Source organism: Neoarius graeffei, chromosome 8, assembly GCF_027579695.1.
Source record: "Neoarius graeffei isolate fNeoGra1 chromosome 8, fNeoGra1.pri, whole genome shotgun sequence".
NCBI classification, from domain to species: Eukaryota; Metazoa; Chordata; class Actinopteri; order Siluriformes; family Ariidae; genus Neoarius; species Neoarius graeffei.
The window spans coordinates 30,412,437-30,431,985 of NC_083576.1; the positions used below are offsets into that span (position 1 = coordinate 30,412,437).

The 19,549-nt window shown below is 39.7% G+C and overlaps 1 protein-coding gene across 10 annotated transcripts in view; it reads right to left on the minus strand.

Moving 5' to 3' along the window:
- Positions 1 to 19,549, minus strand: part of rnf145a (ring finger protein 145a) — a 222,266-nt gene that overhangs the window by 26,185 nt on the left and 176,532 nt on the right. For all 10 annotated transcript variants that reach the window (XR_009655215.1, XR_009655214.1, XR_009655213.1 and 7 more), the window contains one exon: positions 2,136 to 2,283. Coding sequence is in view for 7 of the 10 variants with exons in the window: in XM_060927561.1 (XP_060783544.1) it covers positions 2,136 to 2,283 (148 nt within the window). In the remaining 3 variants the exon portion in view is untranslated. The remainder of the gene's footprint in view (positions 1 to 2,135; positions 2,284 to 19,549) is intronic.

Genomic DNA, 19,549 nt, shown 5'->3' on the forward strand with positions numbered 1-19,549 from the left:
TGACATGCATCCAACCTGGGCATTGAAGTCACCAAGGATTATTAATTAGTCATTTCTAGGTGTTTCTCTTGTGGCCTTGTCCAGTTCCTCGTAAAAGGCTTCTTTCACCTCATCTGTGTGGTTCATGTTAGGAGCATAGGCACCAAGTTTGGCTGCATGACAACCTCTGGATAGGCATATGCACATACTGATTAGTCTGTTGTTGATGTTTTTTTGGTAGTTTGTAGAGGCTCCTGGTGATAGATGTACCAATGGCAAATCCAACACCTCCAATCCTGGGCACGCCCACAGGTATGCCTACCCAATAGAAAGTATAACCAGCACCAGCCTCTTCTAGATTTGACTCACCAGACAGTCTAGTTTCACTAAGGGCTGCTATATCAATATTATACTTTCCCAGTGTTCTTGCTATGAGAGCTGTGCAATGCTCTAGTGTTTCATCATTGTCCAGAAGAGTCCAGACATTTCATGATGCAAAGTACTTCAGGTAGCGCTGCATTAAAAACCCAACATGATTGTATAAAGGATATTACTACATGGTCTTAGGAACACATTAGAAAACTATTGTTGGTAAAAACAGTGCATCACTGCATCTCTAAATGCAAAGCAAAATTCATCTCTCAACATCTGGAAATGCTGCCAATTTCTCTGGGCCTAAGCTCATTGGCAATGAACCAAAGCAAAGTGGAAAAGTGTGCTGTGGTCTGATGAGTCTAGATTCGAATTTGTTTTTGGAAATCATGTACATCATGTCCTCCGAAGTAAAAAGGAAAAGGACCATCCAGATTGCTTTCAGCACAAAGTTCAAAAGCCAGCATCTGTGATGGTATGGGGGTGTGTTAGTGTCCATGGCATGGGTAACTTTCACATTTGTGAAGGCATCTTTCAGCATTAATGGTACATACAAGGTTTGGAGCAACATATGCTGCCAACCAGACAACATATTTTCCAGAGATGTCCCTGCTTCTTCCAGGAATATGATGCAAAGGCACACTGTGCACATATTACAACAGTGTGGCTTTGTAGTGAAAGAGTGCAGGTGCTAAACTGGCCTGCCTGCCTCCCACTGAAAATGTGTGGTGCATTATGAAGTTCAAAATACGACAAAGGAGACCCTGGATTGTTGAGCAACTGAAGTAGTCTATCAAGAAAGAATGGGAATTAATTTCACTCTCAAAACTTCTACAATTAGTATCCTCATTTCCCAAATGCTGTTAAAAGAATTAGTGATGTAACACAGTGGTAAACATGCCCTTGTCCCAACTTTCTTGGAATGTGTTGCAGGCATCAAATTCAAAATGAGCGTACATTTAGAATAAACAAAGTTGATCAGTTTGAACATTAAATATCTTGTCTTTGTATTCAATAGAATACATGTAAACAAGGATTTGCAAATCATTGCATTCTGTTTTTATTGACATTTTACACAGCGTCCCAGTGTTTCTGGAAATGGGGTTGTACAATGAAAATAAAATAAAAAAGCAAGTTGAATTTGACATCTCCATCGATGCCTTCACCAACAAATCTCGTCTTTGTATGCCAGAACTACTCTCAAAATATACTTCAAACATGAAGGAAGCTATTGTAGGAAAACTCTTTCAAACATTTGACCTTGCTGAGACCTTGATGGATCAATCTGGATCAGTTTCAAAATCTAATCAGTTCCTCTGTTGGCTCCATATAAATCCTAAAACAAAAACATTCAACCACTTGTTCTTGAGATATCATGCTACGAAGAATCTTAAATCTCTGACAGATGAACAAACACAGCAAAAATGGGCTATGAGCTCCTGAAAATGAATGCTCAATATGACAAACAGGAAGGAAGCTACTGAAGAAAAACCATTTCAGACATTTGATGTTACTGTGACTGATACTGTCTAATACATTTATCATCTGGTTTCAATGATGAGTCAATATAAAACTAACAAACATTCAGACACTTAACATATCACACTAATGGGAATCTCAGACAGATGGACAAACTGAAAAAAATATCGTCTCCCTCAGTCAGTGGCAGAAGCAGAAAAAGTCCAAGCTCGTAGGTTTTTCATTTGATGCTGCAGTAAACTTACTTTTACACACATCAAATACCTATTAGTATGCGTGCACATAAAAGTGTATCCACAATCTACCTGCAAAGATGTAAGGATGCTGGAGGAGATGATGATGAGAAGCCAGAAATCCATGTGGAAGAACTGGCAGATCATGTAGGACATGTAAGCTGGGAATACGAGGAGAAACAGGCACAGACTGACTGCACGGAAGTGTTTCCACAAGCTCCTGCAAAAAATTTTCAAGTTGATGTTAGAGAAGAAAAAAAGAAAGTATTACAAATAAAATGACAGACAGGGAAATAAAAATAGTTGACGAGAAAAGTTGGTGCATTAAACTTAAGTGGTCTGGGGATTGATAAATGTATGTATCTACTAGGCTGGAGAACTTAAAAAAATAAATAAAAAATAAATTAAAAAATAAATAAATAAATAAATAAATAAATAAATAATAATAATAATAAAAAAAATATATATATATATATATATATATATATATATATATATATATATATATATATATTAGTGCTAGCATGAACAATAGCCAAGTAGTTTCCAAAACTAAAGGACTAATCAGATGGTTCACAGCAGCTTAGACAGCCAGAAGAAATCAGGGGCCCCCCGAGTTTTGAATTATTCCAGGCCTGCCAGGGTGATGTTACCAACCACACGATCTGGCAGAGTGTTCCAGGCTTGGACTGCTTGGTGGATAAAGCTTCTGTCCAATGTGTGAGTCCTGGCATCTGGAATGGCAAGGGCATGGACTGGAAGGGATGTTGATGTTTAGGTGACATGTTGTTTATTTGGTTTACTTGGAAGCATGGAGTGCAGGTCTGCTGGGCAATATCCATTGTGCATTTTGAATATCATTGATACTGCAGCAACGCTGCACCCATGAGCTAGGCTAGAAATGGAATACTTGGTTCTGGCTGTGACTTTGTCAACTTCTATGATTTTTAATGCCTTTTTTTGGATGGCACCAAGTTGCTTCAGGATAGTTGGGGCAGCATTTATCCAATATAGACATGCATGTTCCATGATGCTGCGGACTTGTGCATTGTACACTGTGGCTCTTCCCTTGGCGTCAAGACGTTTTGCAACCTCTCTTAATGCACCTAGTTTTTTTCCTATTCTGGAGGCAATGGTTGTTATATACTTTGACCAGGTGAGTTTACTGTCAACCGTCACACCCAGAATATTGATATCATCCTTTATGGCTATCAGAGAGTCACCTAGGTGCAGAATCAACCTAGATGGTGCTTGCTTCCTTGATATCATCATTGCTTTGCACTTTGATGGTTCAAATGTGACTTTCCAGCTGTCAGCCCAGTACTGTATTCTTTCAAAATCTTTATTGAGGCTGAGTTCAACAGCAGATCTGTCCTTTTGTGATAATATTGGTGCGTAAAGAGTGACATCATCTGCATAAACAAACTTCGTTATTACACACATCAGTAAAGTCATCAATAAATATTGAGAAAAGAAGTGGCCCTAAGACTGATCCTTGGAGCACAGAAGCATTGATGGAGGAATCTCTTGAGGCCTGGCCTGATAAGACTACAGCAACTGATCAATCACTGAGAGTTCTTTAACCAGGTATATAGCTTTCTGGAAACACCCTTAGAACTGAATTTGTCCAGGAGCCCTTTGTGTCATAATTGTCAAATGCTCCTTTGATGTCTCGTGTAATGAGACACACTTCTCCTTTATCCAATGTGTTACACCATTTCTGGGAGCGGATGGTTAGTAGATCTGCTGTACCGTAGCCAGGTTGAAAGCCAAACTGTCTGCTGGAAATGAGTTTGTTCTGGAGCAAGTACTTCTGCAAGTGATTGCTCACTGTAGCTTCCATGACTTTGCTGATGATACTTAGTAACGATATTATAACGATATAGTGGTTTGCAGGCTTAGCTTTGGAGTCCCTCTTATGTACAGGTATAACTGTTGCTCATTTCCATTCATTGGGAAATACTCCTTGTGAGAGGCATAGATGGAAGAGACGACTGAGGGGACTTGCAAGTTCAGTGCTGCATTCTTTGAGTATACGTGCTGGAATTTGATCGGGGCCAGTTGCTTTGTCAGGGGAGAGTTCTTTTAGTAGCCCTTTAATAGTCTTGGGCTTGAAGATGATGTTAGCAGTGGAGGTAGTTGTGTACAGTTCAAGATTTGGAGCATCTGCTTCTGCATCTGGAAGGTTACATTTCTCAGATAAAGTTCTGCAGAAGACTCCAGCTTTTTCACTTGCAGTGATACGAGTCTTATTCTCATGGACGATGACTGGTATATCAAAATGAGCTGCTCTTCCTGTAAGCGTGTTGACGATCCGCCACCATTTCTTACTACTGAGATTATTGTTGGTTAGATCTTTTAGCTTGATGTAAGCTTTTTTGGCTTCCTTTTTTACTTTGTTGTATATGCTTCTAGTTTTGGTAAATTTCTCTTTGTCAGATGTGGTATTGTTCTTTTTAAGTTGTTTGAATAACCTGCACTTTTTCCTTGCAGCTGTTCTGCACTTGTCGTAAACCAGGCTTTGTCGCCTGTTTTCCAGATCACTGTTTTGCTTGGAATGTACTGGTCCATAGCATCACAAGCAAGTGTTGCCAGGCAAAACAAACCTCGCCCAGTAGCACTTATGATGAATATGAAGGAAGATATCAGGGGGGAAAAAAAATAGGTAACCTATGGGTGCATGTGGCTACTGCTTATAAATAAAATTGTTTTCTGATACCATGTCCATACAGTAAATATAGCACATATATTTACTCTATGAGGAAGTAGCCACAAAAATGAAGCGTAATCCAAAAATGAACAATTTAAAAAAATCACAGAAGTTAAATATACCAAGTGTCTGTACTTTATATTATTCTACTCTTACTGCTTAGTTTTCGAAACTGAAACCTCCGAACCGAGGCTGACATACACATACTGTCACCATGACCGAAATTCATACCAAAGTCGGGCTGGAGCCGCCGACAGAAATGAAACCTAAGCGGAGCAATGTTGCAAGATAGAAGAGCTGAAGAAGAAATGGTTGGAATTTATCTTTGGAACACCACCAGCGAAGTATAATGCAACATTAGTACTGTGTTCTGATCATTTCAACCACAGTGACTTTTCAAACTTCGGTGCCTTCAGTAGTGGTTTTGCTTCGAGGTTGTTTTTAATACTTGGATCTGTACCGTCAAGACGATCGACCACCAGCTCACAAGGTGTAAGTAAAACATGAACTTTTTGTTCGAAGGTTTTTGTTACAAAATAGCATGTTCATATTCTCCACGTTAGCATGGTCACAAGCTAGGCCGGGATGAGAGTTTTCCGCTTTTTGGCGGATTTCCGCTTTTTCTGAGTAAAAAACGACCTTTTTATATTATGCCAAATCCGTTGAGAATTTTTTTTATTAATTTCGGGGGGTTGGGGTATGTTCCTTCATGCTGTTCAAACTTTATTAACTCCAACGATGTTTACACATTATTTGTAAGTCACCATCTTTAATCTCGTTTAAATCTCATTGAATGTGATGTAAAATTCGTGTTATCTACATTGTTATTGGTCAAAACATCGATGTCGAGACCATAACACCCAATCAAAACAGTTTTTACAAAGACACCCACATCTGCTTGTTCTGACCCACTGGAGGTAGCGTCACAGTGCTGTTAGCCAATCAGAGGTAACACGTTTACATGTCATGAATATTAATGAGTAAGAGCTGAAATCCTGTCATTCTCCCGCCACCCACTCCTCCACCAAACTAGAACAGCCTGAAACAGGAGAACCACAGCATTTTTTTTTTTCACCAAAACCGGCTCACAGGGCATTCATTCATACTAGAGACCACCGCACAATTAATGAAAAAACGATGCAATGAGACCTTTAAGGAAGTTAAACAACTACTGAAAGGCCAAGCAGATGTCCGTTATGGAGTCACATACCCTGCTAAGTTTTGCATTACCTACAACGGGACTAAGAAGGACTTTCTGGATCCAAAACAAGCGATGTCCTATGTCAAATCGAACATCATCAAGGGAAAGAAACCCACTACTAGTGATGACTGATAATTTGCCACAGGCTAACGTTAACTCCTCATCCCTGTATGTGGATGTTTTGGTGAGTGAAAGTAGCCACTTAGAATGATCACTAAAAGCAGGCAATTCTGCCTTCATTTTCTGCTGTTTTTTCTCTCTTCTTTTTGAATAGGATATGTTGGCTACAAGCAAAATGAAATTGGCACCTGAATGGACAAATGTTATATGCAAGTTTAGTGATATAAAGAAGCACTTTTTTTTACAATTTAAAAAAAAAAAATATGTGTGTATATATATATACACACACACACACACACATATACATATATATATATACATACATACACACACACATACACACACGTATTTATACACACACAAATAAAATACACGTGTGTGTGTGTATATATATATATATATATATATATATATATATATGTATATAATATATAATTTTTTTTATTGTGTGTACACACATACATACATGTATATATGTGTGTACACACACATACATAAAATAAAATGTGTGTATATATAATAATTTTTAGTGTATACACACACACATATATATATGTGTATACACTAAAAAAATTATATATTATATATACACACATTTTATTTTATGTATATATGTGTGTGTACACACACATTATATATACACATGTATGTATGTACACACAATAAAAAAATTATATATTATATATACATATATACACATACATATTTTATATATATATATATATATATATATATATATATATATATACACACATATATACACACACACACACACGTGTGTGTGTGTATATATATATATATATATAAAATACACGTGTGTGTGTGTGTGTATACACATACACACAGTCCCCTCCAAAAGTATTGGAACACAAGGTCAATTCCTTTGTTTTTTTTTGTACACTAAGGACATTTGGGTTTCAGATCAAAAGATGAATATGAGACAAAAGTTCAGAATTCCAGCTTTTATTTCATGGTATTTACATCTAGATGTGTTAAACAACTCAGGACAGAGCACCTTTTCTTTGAACCCACCCACTTTTCAAGCGAGCAAAAGTATTGGAACATGTGACTGATGGGTGTTTCTAGTTGCTCAGGTGTTGCCTTTTAGATTGATTGCTGAAACTTTAAATAGTTCTTGTTTTTGGCTTTGGGTTTCACCTGTGAAAACTGTATTTGCTGCTAAGCAAACATGAAGACCAGAGAGCTGTCAATGGGAGAAAAGCAAACCATTTTGAAGCTGAGAGAAGAGGGAAAATCGATCAGAGCTATTGCACAAACATTGGGCATAGCTAGTACAACAATTTGGAATGTACTGAAAAAGAAAGAAACTACTGGTGTACTGAGCAAACAACATCGAACAGGTCGGTCAAGGGTAACAACAGCAGTTGATGACAAACATTCAGTGCGTTTACATGCACATAGAGAAAATCGAATTTCTGCTGTTGCTCGACTGAAATCGAAGCTCTAAATGGCATGTAAACACCTTAGCTAGGCTGAAATTGAACCGAACTTGATTTCTCGCAATCGAGCTACACGACCTAGATTATGCGATTGTAGCCGAGCTACTTAGTGCATGTATACCCTATCGAGCTACGGAGTCGAGCCGCTTACTTCAGCGCTGCCCCTTCCGGAAGTGACGAGTGACGAGACCAAAAGCGGGAAAAATAACAGCCTCGGTCGGCATGACAACGGCATGAATCTTTTCTTTTTGTGGCATTGTTTGCACTGTTACAATTTAGCTCACTTATGCCGCTTTTCCACTACAAACGCGGCTGAGCCGTGCCGTGCTGAGTCGGGCTGAGTCGAGCTGAGCCGGGCTGTTGGAGTTGCATTTCGACTACAACCGCGCTGAACCGTGCTGGCTGGAAGTGGGTGGAGTTAGCGAAAGTGGGTGGACGTCACGTGATGTCGTTAAGCAGCGCAAACAGTGACATCAGTGAGCTTTTAAGCGGTAGTCTCACGACCCGGATAGTAAACAATAAACATGGAGGACATGGAGTCGTTAGTGTTGCTGGTCTTGGTGCTGTGGCTTGTTGTCACCGACAACGCCAACAGATACTGGCAAGAGCATATAGATGAGGCGAGGCGCATAAGGCTTCAGAAATTCTCGTAATTCGTAATTATTCTTCTTCCGGGTTTACGGTGTTTACAGATCCCAGCGTGCTCGCGGGGCATGTGAGGATACTCCTCCTCACCAATCAGTGCACAGGGGAGTGTCTGCTCACGCCCCCAGCCTCACTCGGCTCGGTTTGGCTCGCTTCAGCCCCACTCCAAAACGGTGCGAGTTTTAGGGGCTAAGCAGGGCTGAAGCGAGCCGAGTCGTGCTGTTTTTTGGTAGTCGAAACGCGAGCCGTGTCGGGCTGAAGTGAGCTGAAGCGAGCTGAAGTGAGCTGAAAAAGGGTAGTGGAAAAGGGCCATTACTGTATCACCAAATACATCTGTACAGCTGTTGCATAGCTGTGAATTGTGTACATAAACAAGTCATTGTATTTGTGTGTGTGTGTGTGTGTGTGTATATATATATATATATATATATATATATATATATATATATATATATATATATGTATGTGTGTGTGTGTCCAACATCTGAAGAATGTCAATAAAAACAAAACAACTGAACTTTTTCTGTGTTTATTAAGACAAGTTAAATTGTAAGCAAAAAAAAAAATTTTTTTGTAAGCAAAAAATGGACTTTAGAAAAATATTATTGTGCAAAATAAGTTGTCTTACAAAACAGTGGTCTGCGCCGGACAGTTTGTAGCCATACAGTCTGTTAGAGCAAGCCTAACAGCTTGAACATGGAACTGCCAGTGTTGCCAGACTGGGGGGTTTTAAGTGCATTTTGGCGGATTTGAACATGTTTTGGGCTGGAATACGTCAGCAGTATCTGGCAACACTATAGCTCTTCTTCATGACGACAACCGGAAGTGTACCAACACGATGGGGCGTGTAGCGCCACGTGTGGCTCGGGTGCACAATGCACCTTGCACAATAGCCCGATTTCACTTGTGCATGTAGGATTGGATTTCTCTGGCACCCTTGCTGGGACCCTTTGCTCGATTACCGACAGTAGCTCGATTTGGATGTGCATGTAAACGTACTGACTGTGAGAGCTGTGAAGAAACACCCAAAAACAACAGTCAGTGACATCACTGCCAAACTCCACAGGGCAGGGGTGAAGGTATCACAATCCACTGTTTGAAGAAGACTTCAAGAGAAGAAATATAGAGGCCATACCACAAGATGCAAAACACTCATCAGCAAAAAGAATCAGAAGGCTAGACTGGATTTTGCAAAGAAGTACAGAGATCAGCCACAAAAGTTTTGGGACAAAGTTTTATGGACTGATGAGACCAAGATTAACCTCTACCAAAGTGATGGAAAGGCCAAATTATGGAGAAAGAAAGGATCTGCTTATGATCCAAAACATACAAGCTCATCTGTGAAGCATGGTGGAGGTAATGTCATGGCTTGGGCTTGCATGGCTGCTTCTGGAACGGGCTCACTAGTCTTTATTGATGATGTAACTCATGATGGTAGTAGCAGAATAAATTCTGAAGTCTACAAAACCATTTTGTCTGGCAATTTACACAAAAATGCATCCAAACTAATTGGGAGAAGCTTCATCATGCAACAAGACAATGACCCAAAACACACTGCCAACACAACAAAGGACTTCATCAGGGGGAAAAAGTGGAAGGTCTTGGACTGGCCAAGTCAATCACCGGACCTTAACCCAATAGAGCATGCATTTTACCTCCTGAAGAGGAGACTGAAGGGAGAAACCCCCAGAAACAAACAACTGAAAGAGGCTGCAGTAAAGGCCTGGAACAGCATTTCAAATGAGAATGCAACAGCCTGGTGAAGTCAATGGGTCGCAGGCTCAATGCAGTTATTGCAAGTAAGGGTTATGCCACCAAATATTAAATGTTATTCACTTTAAGTTAATTTAATAATGTCTGTTCCAATACTTTTGCTCACTTGAAAAGTGGGTGGGTTCAAAGAAAAGGTGCTCTGTCCTGAGTTGTTTAACACATCTAGATGTAAATACCATGAAATAAAAGCTGGAATTCTGAACTTTTGTCTCATATTCATCTTTTGATCTGAAACCCAAATGTCTTCAGTGTACAAAAAAAAAAAAGGAATTGACCCTGCCGTTCCAATACTTTTGGAGGGGACTGTGTGTGTGTGTGTATATATATATATATATATATATATATATATATATATATATATATGTGTGTGTGTGTATACACAAAAAAAATTATACATACACACATTATATATATATATATATATATATATATATATATATATATATATATATATATATACACAACCCCGATTCCAAAAAAGTTGGGACAAAGTACAAATTGTAAATAAAAATGGAATGCAATGATGTGGTAGTTTCAAAATTCCATATTTTATTCAGAATAGAACATAGATGACATATCAAATGTTTAAACTGAGAAAATGTATCATTTAAAGAGAAAAATTAGGTGATTTTAAATTTCATGACAACAACACATCTCAAAAAAGTTGGGACAAGGCCATGTTTACCACTGTGAGACATCCCCTTTTCTCTTTACAACAGTCTGTAAACGTCTGGGGACTGAGGAGACAAGTTGCTCAAGTTTAGGGATAGGAATGTTAACCCATTCTTGTCTAATGTAGGATTCTAGTTGCTCAACTGTCTTAGGTCTTTTTTGTCGTATCTTCCGTTTTATGATGCGCCAAATGTTTTCTATGGGTGAAAGATCTGGACTGCAGGCTGGTCAGCTCAGTACCCGGACCCTTCTTCTACGCAGCTATGATGCTGTAATTGATGCAGTATGTGGTTTGGCATTGTCATGTTGGAAAATGCAAGGTTTCCCTGAAAGAGACGTCGTCTGGATGGGAGCACATGTTGCTCTAGAACCTGGATATAACTTTCAGCATTGATGGTGTCTTTCCAGATGTGTAAGCTGCCCATGCCACATGCACTAATGCAACCCCATACCATCAGAGATGCAGGCTTCTGAACTGAGCGCTGATAACAACTTGGGTCGTCCTTCTCCTCTTTAGTCCGAATGACACGGCGTCCCTGATTTCCATAAAGAACTTCAAATTTTGATTCGTCTGACCACAGAACGGTTTTCCACTTTGCCACTGTCCATTTTAAATGAGCCTTGGCCCAGAAAAGATGTCTGCGCTTCTGGATCATGTTTAGATACGGCTTCTTCTTTGAACTATAGAGTTTTAGCTGGCAACGGCGGATGGCACGGTGAATTGTGTTCACAGATAACGTTCTCTGGAAATATTCCTGAGCCCATTTTGTGATTTCCAATACAGAAGCATGCCTGTATATGATGCAGTGCTGTCTAAGGGCCCGAAGATCACGGGCACCCAGTGTGGTTTTCCGGCCTTGACCCTTACGCACAGAGATTCTTCCAGATTCTCTGAATCTTTTGATGATATTATGCACTGTAGATGATGATATGTTCAAACTCTTTGCAATTTTACACTGTCAAACTCCTTTCTGATATTGCTCCACTATTTGTCGGCGCAGAATTAGGGGGATTGGTGATCCTCTTCCCATCTTTACTTCTGAGAGCCGCTGCCACTCCAAGATGCTCTTTTTATACCCAGTCATGTTAATGACCTATTGCCAGTTGACCTAATGAGTTGCAATTTAGTCCTCCAGCTGTTCCTTTTTTGTACCTTTAACTTTTCCAGCCTCTTATTGCCCCTGTCCCAACTTTTTTGAGATGTGTTGCTGTCATGAAATTTCAAATGAGCCAATATTTGGCATGAAATTTCAAAATGTCTCACTTTCGACATTTGATATGTTGTCTATGTTCTATTGTGAATACAATATCAGTTTTTGAGATTTGTAAATTATTGCATTCCGTTTTTATTTACAATTTCTACTTTGTCCCAACTTTTTTGGAATCGGGGTTGTATATATATATATATATATATATACACACACACACTTTTTTTTTCTCAATTTTTAGCAGAGCACCCTATTCGAGCTGCAGTTTCCCCCAATACAAGCACAAATGTGTGGATACCACTATAAGGGGTTTAACCTTGTTCTGCTAATAGGTAACATGGGGTGGGATGTAACTGCACCTGACATTTCTCTTAGAGCTTTTTGTTTTGTTTTTTGGAGGATGTGTTTTTGCTTTGCTGATAGGTCCATGAATGAATCTGCACAAACTGTAAAATGGTTAATACACCATTGAGAGAAGATACAGGATGCCCAGTAAGTTTTGGGAGTTGGAACGCTAAATCTTTAAAATCACCCTGTCAAACTGAAAAAAAAAAGTACCGTCACATCTCAACCAGGGCGGCACGGTGGTGTAGTGGTTAGCGCTGTTGCCTCACAGCAAGAAGGTCCGGGTTCGAGCCCCGTGGCCGGCGAGGGCCTTTCTGTGCGGAGTTTGCATGTTCTCCCCGTGTCTGCGTGGGTTTCCTCCGGGTGCTCCGGTTTCCCCCCCAGTCCAAAGACATGCAGGTTAGGTTAACTGGTGACTCTAAATTGACCGTAGGTGTGAATGTGAGTGTGAATGGTTGGCTGTGTCTATGTGTCAGCCCTGTGATGACCTGGCGACTTGCCTAGGGTGTACCCCGCCTTTCGCCCGTAGTCAGTTGGGATAGGCTCCAGCTTGCCTGCGACCCTGTAGAACAGGATAAAGCGGCTACAGATAATGAGATGAGATGAGACATCTCAACCAATTTAATGTAGCAATAGCGTTTCTTCAAAAAATGCATTTGCATACCATTCTAGAATGAGAGGAAGGTGGATAGGCCAATTATATCACTCCAGTTTTCACAGTAAATCAAGGGGTACAGCCATCTTAAAACTAGACGGCCTTTTGATTTCATAAAATCTGTGAAATTAAGTTCCCTTTGGAATTTGGTCATTGTGATATGTATATTTCTATAATATCTCACAAAATATCAGGCCATTTTGTGGCTGGGAAGTTATTTAATTTGAGGGGATTCCCTAGCAAATAATGTGCATGTGAAATCACCTGCTTCGCACAGTCAAGCAGACAGAGGAAGCCCATGTGCGCATGTGCAGGTTTACCTTTGACTGCGCATTGACCCAGTTACATCATCGCTTAAAGGGCATATTCTGGACCAATTTTGTTTTTGTTTTTTAATATGAAAGTATGTCCCTTTACACACTCATCCAGAAGGGCAATTTTGCACAAGGCCATCTGTCTACAGCAGGAAAAAATAAAATAACAAAATCTGGAAAAATCCCAAGGGAGTCTGGAGCCAGATTCGTGACGTTATCTGAGAAAGCGGGAGCAGGCTGCGCAAGCTTTGCACGGTTTAAGTGCACAACCTGTGTAGACCAAGCACTCCCATTTCTCTCTCATTGTCTGGTCTTTTGGAAAACGATGAGTACTAATCCCATCAAGATTGGTGTTGCTACACCCTCCTACGTTACATCTATTAACGATTTTAATAATTACGTGATAACGTTGAAGAAATTTGCAGAAAACCACCAGGTCGTTTTCTCAAACAAACCAGCGCTGACATAGGATTCAGAAGGAGGCGTCCCGCACGCGATGTCATGAAAATCAATGTTTGCCGGGAAATTCAAATGGCAAGTTTTTTCAGAGGCGGACCAATTCGCCTCAAATGGCTTGATTTCAACTGAATTTTTCTGGTATTGCACAAGGTAAAAAAAATTGCAGAGAATGCAGAATGTTACAGATATTTGACCAAAGTTTAATATAAAATAGGAGAATTACATTGATCTTGCTCCTGAATTTACCCGTGATATGCCCTTTAAGGAACAGCTGATCACATCAAGGCCCTCGCTGATGCTGATATTTATTAGTTTGGTCTTGCGTTTCCTTTCCTTTGCAACATATCTTTTCTTCTCACTTTCAGTTACTGTAGTTGGTCTTCCACGTTTCATTCACACACTCACGTCCTCCATTTTTCTCTCCTGTTTCAAATTTGTATCCCACAACGCCTTGCGCAAATGGAGAAAGCCCACCATTCTTTTTATGACCTACACTTGAAAAATCTGAAAAGCAGTCTTGAATTGGGTCATGCTGAAGCAGGCAAAAATAGCAGAGAATTTTGGGCCACGTGGCCCTAAATTCATTAATTGTTCTATGGGGGGGGCTTAATAAAACTAGAAGTCTGTGATTCGAATTCAGTAGCTTTCTGTCCACTCAACAAAAATAACTGGGCGTCAGGGAAAATTCTTTTTATGACCTACACTTGAAAAATCTGAAAAGCAGTCTACCTTTAATTCATAAGAATATTCCACTGCCAATGTCGAAGGTAGAAGCCGATCGATCCAGGAGATATATTATAGTTACAAGCAGACTGTATGAAACTCCAGTTATTTTAGTTAACATATATGCACCCACTTGGGATCAGCATACTTTCTTTTCAATTTTCTTTTCTCCAGTTTATCAGATATGGACACACATTGCCTCATCTTAGCAGGAAATCTGAATTGTACTTTTTCCAATCTAGGCCACAGTTTATCCAGAATCACACCTCCAACTAGGGTAGCCCAGATTATGGAGTTATTTCTTTATACATGTTTTGGATGTTTGGTGTTTCTAAAACTCCATTTCCAGGTGTAATTGTTTCTTTTTTCATGTTCACAAGACATATTCGTGAATAGACTACTTTTTCATTGATAACCATTTTCTTCCTATTGTCAGCAAATGTGACCATCACAAAATAGTGATCTCTGACCACACTCCATTGTTGAGACTACAGATGCTGGTTTCACAAGCTTAAATAGTTTATGGCTTGCTGATGAATGCTTTGTTCAATTTATTTCATCTGAAATATCAACATTTCTACAATATAATAAAACACCAGACATGTCATCCTCAACTATATGGGAATCCATGAAAGCATATCTAAGGGGACAGATCATGTCATATTGTGCCCAACAGAAAGAGTGAAACAGCACACCTCAAGAAATTAATGGATGATATATTACATGTAGACACGATGCTTGCTCAAACCCCATCACCTGACCTATATAAGCAAAGATTGATACTTCAGATGGAATCAACTAAACATATAACAAACCTTCTCAATAAAACATGCCACAGAACTTATGAACATGGAGAGAAGATAGGCAGAATCCTTGCGCACCAGCTACGCCAAAAATCTGCAGCTCAGTGTATATGGGTCTGTCTCAGAAACTGGGTACTGTGGGGGTACCCCACTAAATATAATCAGTCAATAAACTATATAGTTTTGAATGGGGATGTTGGTTTTAATTTGAAATAAGATGATGAAAGAAATACAGATAAAACTAAATCTTTGATGTGAATACTCTTCAGAATTTGGCGAAAATTCTGCAAATTTGTGGAAAAATGGCGGCTTGATCTGGGACATGATAAATGGTTGACTACATCGCATTCCCTTAAAAAGGTTGTAGTCCACTGAAAAGTCTACAGTTATCACCAATTGTATTTTAAAGTTGTAACTTTATACACCTAAGGATTGGTGTGCTCACAGAATAATCATAATAAAACATCATGCAAAATATTTGATCACCGTTTTCCGCATACCCAAAACCAATACGATTGTGTGTTTTGATCTAAACGGAAAGCCTCAGGGTCAAGGTCACTACCTCACCAAAAGTAATACCTTAAAATCACTACGTCATATAAAAATTTAGTTATAAATCTGTGATTTTGTTTTTTAAAACGAAATCTGAAAGTTAGGTATAGAATATGTTTCTTACAGAATATGTTACAATGGTAGCTGGTCTTGTATGAATTTCTGAGCTATAAAATGAGTTGTGGTCCATTTTTTTACCGTAGCGTGTTATTTGTACCGTAGCGTGTCATTCCATTCTTCTGGATAGACTAGAAAATGTTGTGGGAGTTAAGGGAATGGCCCTCTCCTGGCTCAGGTCTTATCTAACTGATCGTTATCAGTATGTTGAAATAAATGGTGATATTTCTAGACGTACCGAGGTAAAGTTTGGTGTTCCACAAGGTTCTGTCTTGGGTCCACTGCTTTTTTCTCTATATATGTTACCTCTGGGCGATATTATTCGTAAACATTGTATTAGTTTCCACTGTTATGCTGATGACACACAGTTGTATGTCTCTGCAAAACCTGATGAGAGACACCAGCTTAATAAAATTGAGGAATGTGTTAAGGACATTAGACACTGGATGCTTATAAATTTCCTTCTGCTTAACTCTGACAAGACTGAAGTACTTGTGCTAGGACCACATACAGCTAGAAGTAAGTTTTCTGATTACACAGTAACTCTGGATGGCCTTTCTGTTTCTTCACATGCAGCAGTAAAAGACCTCGGAGTGATTATTGACCCCAGTCTTTCATTCGAAACTCACATTGATAACATCACCCGGATAGCTTTCTTTCATCTCAGAAATATTGCAAAGATAAGAAATTTAATGTCATTGCATGATGCAGAAAAACTAGTCCATGCTTTCGTTACCTCCAGGTTGGATTATTGTAATGCCTTACTGTCTGGATGTTCCAATAAGTGCATAAACAAGCTCCAGTTAGTTCAAAATGCAGCAGCAAGAGTCCTTACTAGAACTAGAAAATATGACCACATCACGCCTGTCTTATCCACACTGCATTGGCTCCCAATCAAATTTCATATTGATTATAAAATACTACTATTGACCTTTAAAGCACTAAATGGTCTCGCACCACAGTACCTGAATGAACTTCTGCTCCTCTATGACCCGCCACGCCTACTTAGATCAAAAGGTGCAGGCTATCTGCTGGTACCTCGTATAGTGAAGGCTACATCAGGGGGCAGAGCCTTTTCTTACAAAGCCCCACTGTTATGGAACAGCCTTCCAAGTAATGTTCGGGAATCAGACACAGTCTCAGCATTTAAGTCTAGGCTGAAAACATATCTGTTTAGTCAAGCCTTTTGTTAATGGTGTTTATGAGGTAAAGGAGTAGATCTGGAGGGTCCTCAGACATAGAGTGTTTTGGTAAACTGGGATGTATGGATGCTGTCAGTCCCCACTCGCTTGCTCACTCGAGTTTGTTGACGGTGTAGTGGCTGGCTGCTTTATGTCCCGGGGCTCCCTCATGCCTGTGTTACCTTCTGGCTCTCTCCTTTTAGTTATGCTGTCATAGTTAGTTGCCGGAGTCCCTGCTTGTACTCGGTGCAATATGTATACTGTTCCTACTTATTCAGGTGACATTGGGCATACCTAACCACCTGTGTTTTCTTTCTCTCCCCCCCACCCCAAATCTGTCCCTCTGAGTTACATGGAGTCGACAGGAAATCTTTTGGTGGAGACGGTGGGGACCTCGACTGGCTATCGTAGCCTGCAGGGAATCGGCCGTCAGACATTCTGTCGCATGTCCCAGACCCGGTGAAATGTAACTGAATTGTCTTGGCCAGGCCTAAGGGTCCCATCTGCATCTCATCATTGCTGAGCAGTGTGCTCCCATCACCCAATCAAGCATCCAGCCAGAGCAGGTCATGATATATTTTTTACCATATTAACATGCCATTGTGTGTTATGCCTGATGTAAAGACTCTCGTCTCTGCGAGCCTACCACACAGATTTAATACTTGTCATTTTTAGGGCATACCTAACAACGTGTTTTCTTTCTCTCTCTCTCTTCCCCCCCATCTGTCCCTCTGAGTTACATGTTGATCCTGGGATTGAGATGCTGGCCTCTTCTGCCCCTCGGACCTGCTTGATCCATCCTGGTGCCCTGTGTCTGGTCGGAGTTTTATCGCCCCACTCCTGTGAAGGACGGCCCCATGAGGACAGTTGAGGGTTATACCTGTTAAAACTGTTAATATTATAGTCAGGCTGTCTGTTGTTGCCCAAATGAGGATGGGTTCCCTTTTGAGTCTGGTTCCTCTCGAGGTTTCTTCCTCATGTCGTCTGAGGGAGTTTTTCCTTGCCACCGTCGCCACAGGCTTGCTAATTGGGGATAGATTAGGGATAAAATTAGCTCATGTTTTAAGTCGTTCAAATTCTGTAAAGCTGCTTTGCGACAATGTTTATTGTTAAAAGCGCTGTACAAATAAACTTGATTTGATTTGTGTGCGGGGAAGGACACACATTAACAATTTGCATGTGTAGAATGGAATTTTCCACTCCAACAGTTAGAAGTTGATCGTGCTTCCATTTGCGGTCTTTCTGTTCCATGAGTGATCTGTTCGGACGTTATCACTGAAAAGGTGAGTTTTGAAAGTTTTATTTTGTTTTAGTCTTGCAGTATAAGGCAATAGAATGTTTCTTTTTCATCTTACTTTCATACTTCGTAGTGTTTGCGTATTTTTGGCCAATATTTTGCAACCATGGTCAATTTAGATCAAACTTTTGATAGAATCTACGGCCAGTCATTTTGCCCCGCCCCCGCTTCATGCTCCGTCCAGTAATGATGTCCCATTGCTTGCGCACTGCAGCAGAGACCCGCGCAACCTTCAGCTGGTACAGTCGCTGTTCTTTTACCACCGCCGTTATTCTCATTCTTCCGGTGTGTTCTTGATTTTTCCATTGTGTCCTACTGTCCTATTTTGCCATATCAAATACCCAAAATGTATCATATTATTCATATTTAAGTGAATAATCAATTCAGTCATCATAACTTGGCATTTTTAACCCAAGCAATCAAAAAGAGGAATTTTATTCAATATTTTCACTCATTTGTGAAGGACGGGCTTTAATTCTTCATGATGTAGTTATTTTATATATAAATCAATTTTGCAAAAGCATTTGAATTGTAATCAAAAAAAATTTCCACAGTGGAGGCCAGATAAAGCAAGATACTGTCTTTATTCTTGTTAAACATGACAAAAGAAACATTGAGTGTTAGGTAAATGCAAAAAAAAAAGTAAAATTAGAAAATTTATTTTTTGACCATAATGTCCCAAATGCTCCCTTGGAAAATTTTGAAATTAGAGACTTCAAATGGTGCATTCTGGTGGCATCTAGGCTGATTTAGGCACAATTCAACATTATTAAATTTGTTGTTTATCATCTTGTCAAATATGCAAGGAGCAAAATTTAAAAGACAAAATTAGATTTGAAATTGTAGCATGCCTATTCATTTTCCAATTCCAGGATGCCAGGAACAGAATCAAGGTCAAACTCACGCAGCAGCGCCATCTAGCAAACATCACCGAGAACATGGTTTTATGTATGGTTGCGAATGGCAGTCAGTGCATGCAGCAAAAGCCTTTATTTTCACTTCTGGGTAATCTACCAGGATAATCTAGACCTACATGTTACAATATCTTCCTATTTCTATAGTTATTACTCATTTTCAGAGGGGAATAGGAGACAGAAAGTACTCTGCATTGTTCAATTTGTGTTGTTTTTTTTTTGGTATGCAAGTGACAACGCGGTGCTGATGTTGCACAGCATGGCAGAGCGTTGTTATATGCTGAGGATATGCTGATATATGACTGACCCCAGGACAAGTCTGCCAAAGATGCTTGAT